Source organism: Salmo salar, chromosome 28 (assembly GCF_965601325.2).
Source record: "Salmo salar chromosome 28, fSalSal1, whole genome shotgun sequence".
In the NCBI taxonomy this organism is placed as follows: Eukaryota; Metazoa; Chordata; class Actinopteri; order Salmoniformes; family Salmonidae; genus Salmo; species Salmo salar.
Window position 1 is genome coordinate 15,676,457 of NC_138318.1, and position 6,907 is coordinate 15,683,363.

The 6,907-nt window shown below is 42.1% G+C and overlaps 1 protein-coding gene across 1 annotated transcript; it reads right to left on the reverse strand.

Annotated features, from left to right (window-relative positions):
• Positions 1 to 2,061: 2,061 nt before the first annotated feature.
• On the reverse strand, positions 2,062 to 5,681 carry LOC106589512 (protein Tob1). The gene is made up of 2 exons (XM_014179588.3): positions 5,420 to 5,681; positions 2,062 to 4,169 (listed from the first exon to the last, which is right to left on the reverse strand). The coding sequence occupies exon 2, from the start codon at positions 3,998 to 4,000 to the stop codon at positions 3,008 to 3,010; it is 993 nt and encodes a 330-aa protein (XP_014035063.1). The 5' UTR covers positions 4,001 to 4,169; positions 5,420 to 5,681; the 3' UTR covers positions 2,062 to 3,007.
• Positions 5,682 to 6,907: the final 1,226 nt, after the last annotated feature.

Below are 6,907 nucleotides of genomic sequence, written 5' to 3' on the forward strand. Positions count from 1 at the left end.
GAATGCCAAGCGTCACGTCTGGAGGAAACCTGTCACCATTCCTACGGTGAAGCATGGTGGTGGCAGCATCATGCTGTGGGGATGTTTTTCAGCGGCAGGGACTGGGAGACTATTCAGGATCGAGGGAAAGATGAACGGAGCAAAGTACAGAGAGATCCTTGATGAAAACCTGCTCCAGAGTGCTCAGGATCTCAGACTGGGATGAAGGTTCACCTTCCAACAGGACAATGACCCTAAGCACACAGCCAAGGAAACGCAGGAGTGGCTTCAGGACAAGTCTCTGAATGTCCTTGAGTGGCCCAACCAGAGCCCGGACTTGAACCCGATCGAACATCTCTGGAGAGACCTGAAAATAGCTGTGCAGCGACGCTCCCCATCCAACCTGACTGAGAAGAATGGTATAAACTCACCAAATACAGGTGTGCCAAGCTTGTAGCGTCATACCCAAGAAGACTCGAGGCTGTAATCACTGCCAAAGGTGCTTCCAAAAAGTACTGAATAAAGGGTCTGAATACTTATGTGGATGTGATATTTCAGTTTTTTGTTTTTGCTGTGTCATCATGGGGTATTGTGTGTAGATCGATGAGGGAAAAAAACGATTTAATCTATTTTAGAGTAAGGCTGTAACGTAACAAAATGTGGAAAAAGTCAAGGGGTCTAAATACTTTCGGAATGCACTGTATATTAAATAAGAGAGGTATCTTTCTTGAAAATACACTGTGGCCTGGACTAGATGGGGCCCCAGCAAGGCAACATCACACACCCTGGGAGACGACCAGCTGGTGGGACACAGGACCATCTGTGGCTCTATTTACTCAAATGTGTGCGTGTGTGTGTGTCACGTTCATACAGTTCTGTACTAGTTTTGCAAACGTGGACACAGGCACACACGCACACACATCAAACTCACACAAACATGCTCAGTGAATGCCACCAAATGTAATCTCAATCCTCCACAGAGCCCTCTCACAAGTGGGCTTTACACTTAAGCTGCATTAACAAAGCACACTTTGGGAGTTGAAATACCCAAGCCATATGATTACAGGCCTGTCCACATGCCTAATAGACCATAAGACCCTTCACAGGGAGAGGAGTAGGTGGTCTTTGAAGCATTAACACAAGATATTCCCCTGCTGCTACGTTTTCCACATACAGAATTGCAAATGTGATTATCTGTTTGGCGAGTTAAGCTGTTGAAGCACTAAACCATGGTGAATGTTTGGCCTGTTCTAGCCTTAAATGAGCTCCAATTCACTTTACGTGACACTCCCCATAGTCTCTAATGAGATCTCAGGCCAACACACAGGCAGGTGTTGTGTTACTGTGTAGCCTTGTCTACACGCTTATAGTGCAGGGCTTAAAGCTCGTCTTCCCTCCACTGAACTTGTAAACATATCGGTAGATAGGCTTCCCCCTTAAAAATCCAAGTAACACAAGAGCCCCAAAACAAACCTTGGAAACTTAGATTGGATGGGAGAGAGAGAAATCAAATCTTGATTTGACAAGTGACACAAATTGCCCCTCAAGCTGTTTGTCACAAATCACATGCTAAGCTACCCAGTGATGGGGATGGACTTTGGGTCCTCTGAAGGAACTGGTATTCCATAATCATAACTGCGAGTTCACATGCACAACATTGGGAGTAGTGGCCGTATGAAGGATAGATTCTGGGTATGGTTTTAGAGATAAACTGGCAATTCATTCTGTCCATTGGCTTCGTGCATGTTTGATCTTAAACGGCCATTGTGCATGAGACATGGTTCTACACTACCATGGCTATCATTAGCCTTCTTTATCTGTCCAGGGCCAAGGCTTGCCCAACAGCCAAGGTTGTTCATTCAGAAGGTGGATGTGAAATGATCAGCCTTACTGATGGACTACTAGAATGGAACACACCAACACCATCCCTGGCATAGTGAGGAGTCAGACCTTGCCCTGATTGAGCCTAAATAAAACCCCCATGTAATAAGTTATTTGTAGCAAGATGACCAATGAGCTTTTGAGTCTAAATGCAAGCGTGCTTCCTGTCCTTATCAATAAATCCAATGTCCACAAATCACATTGACTAGTTTATTTTATTAAAAAGACCAGGGTGCAAATATGAAATTAAAAAAAAATAAAGACAAGCATATAATTTAAGCATTTTTAATACAAACTTAATATAAACTCTCAGTCCCTCTTCACATGTAAGACACTGACTCAAAATACTTTTTTTATACTGTATTTTTATCAAGTATTGCACAATGTTGGTACAAAATTAATTTATACGATTACATTTGTCCATAATATAGCAAAATTGTTCAACTCTTAACAGAAAATACAACTCGTACACTTTGAATTCCAACACTAAGGAATACTATGTACACAATCTTTAGAATATTTGATGCATTTTAAAGATGATTTCTTTATCTTTAAAAAAACAAACATAACGAAAAGCTGCTGCAGCCATCACAGATCACTGGAGTAGTAAAAAGATATAAATGCAATACCATGTCATAGAAACAATATACTCTGATATCTTACAAACTCTGTACTAAATTATACAGTTAGAAAAAGACCAAGTAACCCCATGTAGTAGTGCCAATTCATAAAAATCAGCCATGTCTTACCACCTGTAAAATACTGTGAGGCCTGAACTTGAAGATTGTATTTGTAATTTTTTTTTGTTTTTTCTCATGTTATGGAGCATTTTTTGTTTTTCCCAACATAGTAAAAAAATTGTGCTTGGTTGGCAAAAAGGAAAAGAGAAACACAATGCATGTTGAATTTAAGTAACCAAGCTTGGACGCATTTGTACAACAAGCTTTAAGCAAAAAACTCAAGGGGGTAGAAGAAAAAAATAAAAAGACACCCTTGGGCACATGCTGCTTCACTGACTAGACAGAGCTCCTCAGAGGACCCTTGTCATGATTTCCTTGAAAGTCCAGTTCTTCTTAATGTGTGTGTTTTTCCTTCTCTTCGAGCCACCGTTGTCATTCATAAATAACATCACGTCGTCGTTTCAGGTTTAGTTAGCCATCACCGGCTGGAATTGCTGGTTCGAATACTGCATGTTGCCGAGACTGAAGTTCAGCCCATCCATGAGGGACTTGTCATTGAGTCCGCCGTAGGCCGCGAACACGTCAAAGGCATTGTTGTACTGCAGCGGGCTGAGTGCCCCCTCGCTGGGGAACACTCCACTGGGGCTCCCCTGACCCTGGAGGCTTGGAAACACAAACTCCTTAGCATTAGGAGAGAGTGCCGAGGCCTTCTGCTGCTGGCCCAGGCCGTACAGAGAGAGCATGGAGGTGGACATGGCTTTTTGCTTCAGCAGGGTGTTCACATTCAGCCCGAGGTTGTTGGTGGGGGAGGTGCGGGCCACCTTGTTGCAGTTTCCTCCGTTGCCGCCATTACCGTTGTTGCGGCCGGAGCTCTTCATCTTGGTGGAGCCGAACTTGGTGGCAGCAAAGGTGGCGGTGGTGAAGGTTATAGGCTGGGTGGAGCGTGGCATGAAGGAGGGGCTGACAGCCGCAGACTGCCCAAAGGGTGGTGAGGGAGAGCTGGACTCAGAACAGGCCCCAATAGGGTCACTGATGGGCATGAAGACCTGGGCCTCTGGGTTGAAGCTGTTCTTGATCTCCTTGTCCAGCTCGGACCCGTTGTTCTCATTGTTATCGTCCACGTACAATACCTTGACCGGTCCCTTCTCCCCAATCTGGTAGGACACCTCGAAGGGGTCAATCCACACACTAAGGTCCTGAGGGAGGTTATTCCGGACATCGTCAATGTCTAGGCCACTCTCCTTGGCTGCCTGCTCCACCACAGGGTCCACCTTCTCCCCTACGTGGATGCACCTGTACCCAGAGCCCTTATATGGCTTATCAGTGTACCAGTGGCCTTCATACTTCTTCTTCAGCTGCCTCTCGAGCTCCTCACCAAAGATGTTCACACGCCTTCTGGGGAGTTTGTTGTACAAATAGGAAATAATAAAGTTGAGGGCTACTTGGATTTCAAGCTGCATAGCTGCTTCACGGTTGCGGCAGGTTGTTTTTTCGTTATTGAGTTGGTATTCCTGAGTGTTGCAAAAACCTCCAAGGCAGTGGTAATCAGTTTGGGCTAAACAGGGACACTGATTAAGTGCTGGTTGCTGAAAAAGATATCCTTCCTTTCACAGGGTAGGGTTCCTAAACCTGGAATAAGAGGGAAGCGACATTAAACACTTAAAAAAATATGCTATACAGCTAAATGTACTGTCCAGTAGTATAACTGCATATTCATTCAAGTAATATGTAGGAGTCCACCCATACAAAAAATAAATAAATGTATGCGCGCATGAATAAGTTACTTTGGATATGGTTTGCTAAATGGCATATATTATTTTAGCTCAGTTGGAAAGCTGTTGGCCTTATAAGCCTGATTGCATTTACAGTTCAGCCATTCACTTCCCTGTACACTGCATTGCTGTGTCTAGGAAGGCTGTACAACATAAGCAGTTATAAATAGGGCTGTGTTCCCCAGCGGTTTTCTAGCATTAGTGACAACTAAAGGCAAGCATAGTTGACCTCTGGACAATGGTGGCTCATGGCCCCTTTTAACGCAATTTAGCCAATGATCCGAGACATTGTATCCTCACCCGATATAATCTATTTGAGCAACAATCTGTACACTCACGTCCCCAATTCATTTGATATGATGAGATGGAAGAATAATATTGGTTAGTGATGGTAACAGGACAAACCGGGGACAAACATTGGCAAGAATGTAAGCGAGCAGCTGGTGATCTGAACTAGCTGCAATCGCAGAGAGCCTTGTTACGTAATCCTCATTGAATTTCTAATCACGACCATAGCTAGCTAGATGCCTATATTAGAAATGACTGGTAATACTAGCTATATCTATCTGAGATTATACGAATAGTCAAAACGTCCAATCCAAATCCTTATCATCACTTGAATCCAACCAATAACGTCGCTAGATAGCTTTAACGAAATGGTTAGCAAGCTACGCAACCAGGATGTGAAGGGGATGTAGGCTAAACTGCAGCTGGCATACCGGAGGTTTTAGCCTGATAAATACAGTGCAGGGGATTCACGCTCATCGGATAAGGTGTGTTGGCTTGCCCCAAATGTGCCCCTAATATCCTTTACGGTTGTTCAATTACCACCAAGGTAGCTAAAACGCTGGTTCTGGTTTTTAGCATAAATTAGACTGATTTATGGGTTTCTAGTTAGCCGTCTAGATATCACACTGTCGTTAGTTATAGAAGTTAACGCGTTAGCTAGTAGCTATCACGTTAACCAACCTAACGTTAGCTACCCAACCAAAACAAGACAGAGAATGCGGTCTAACGTTAGCTTGTCTCCAGAGATTTGACAAGCTAATGCTTAATTACTGCCTTACTAACGACTTATATTGTACTGATGAAGAGGATTATACTTACATTTAGAGTTAAACAAATTCACATCAGGTCCTTGCACTGTCTGAAGACCGATTGAATGACTTGCTAACGTAACAAAATAGGGAGACGGTTACTTCCTTCTTCTACAAAATCTTCTACTGCTGTAACTATAAATGGAAATGATTATTCCAGTAGAGTTATGTGGAGGTCAATTGGAGCTTTTGAATATATCTGTTATCTCTGAGATATGGCTAACTCCCTACTGCCTGGGAGTTTTTACAACTCTGCCCTTTAAATTGCGGACTGTCTTGTTTATATAGGTTGTACTCCGCCACGGACATAAAGTAGGCGGTGATATGGCTCTCAGAGGTCAACACCAAATAGCGCTATTCTATTGGCCAAACTCGTCTTTCGTCATTCGTGAACTACTTCATCTTACGTTCCAATTGTAGGTTCTGCAAGTCAGTCAATAGTAATGGTCTGTTACGGTAGTGGTAAGCTTTTCATGTTCATTGGGACTACATATTGTTGTCATAATGTTGAATGAAGATTGTTGAGATACTGAACATAAATAACTTATTTGGTGCTTTATGTACAATGAAAGTAGTAAATTGAAGAAAACTAATTTGTATAGCAAACCAACTGACACTGAGACGGGTTAGATATATTGACTCAAATATCAGAGACAATGATTTGTTGTAGTTGCTCTAATTATGGCCAAAGATTACGCGTGTATGATTATTTCGGAAATTCAATAAGCGTTGTGAGACGTTGTGCCAAAAAGTATGTAGAAAGGGAGAAGTAGTGCACAGACAGTTTGGCGGAAGGACATATGTCACCGTGTAGGAATTTGCTCTGTTCAAATCAAGTTGTTTTGGTCGCGGCCGCATATTTTGCAGATGTTATCGCAGGTGCTGCGAAACGCTCATGTTTCTAGCTCCGACAGTGAAGTAATACCTAACAATGCAAAATGTGTGTACAGCAGTAGTTATATAGGATGAACCTTGACTAGAATACAGTATATCACAGGAGGCTGCTAAGGGGAGGATCACTCATAATAATGGCCAGAACTGTGCGATTGGAATGGCATCAGATAGGTGGGAACCATGTGTTTGATGTATTTGATACCATTCCACTCATACTGCTCCAGCCAGTACCACTAGTCTGTCCTCCCCAGTTAAGGTGGCGCCAACCTCCTGTGCAGTATTGTAAATAACAATATGTTCTTAACTGACCTGCCTAGTTAAATAAAGGTTAAATAAAAAAATTATATATATATATATATATATATATATATATATATATATATATATATATATATATATATATATACACACACACATATGAAGTGGGTAAAACAGTATGTAAACATATTTAAAGTGACCAGTGTTCAATGACTATGTGCAGTGTCTTCAGAAAGTATTCATACACCTTGACTTATTCTACATTTTGTTGTGTTACTTCTAAAATCATAGTTTTAGACATTTTTGCAAATGTATTATAAATGAAATACAGAAATATCTCCTTTAC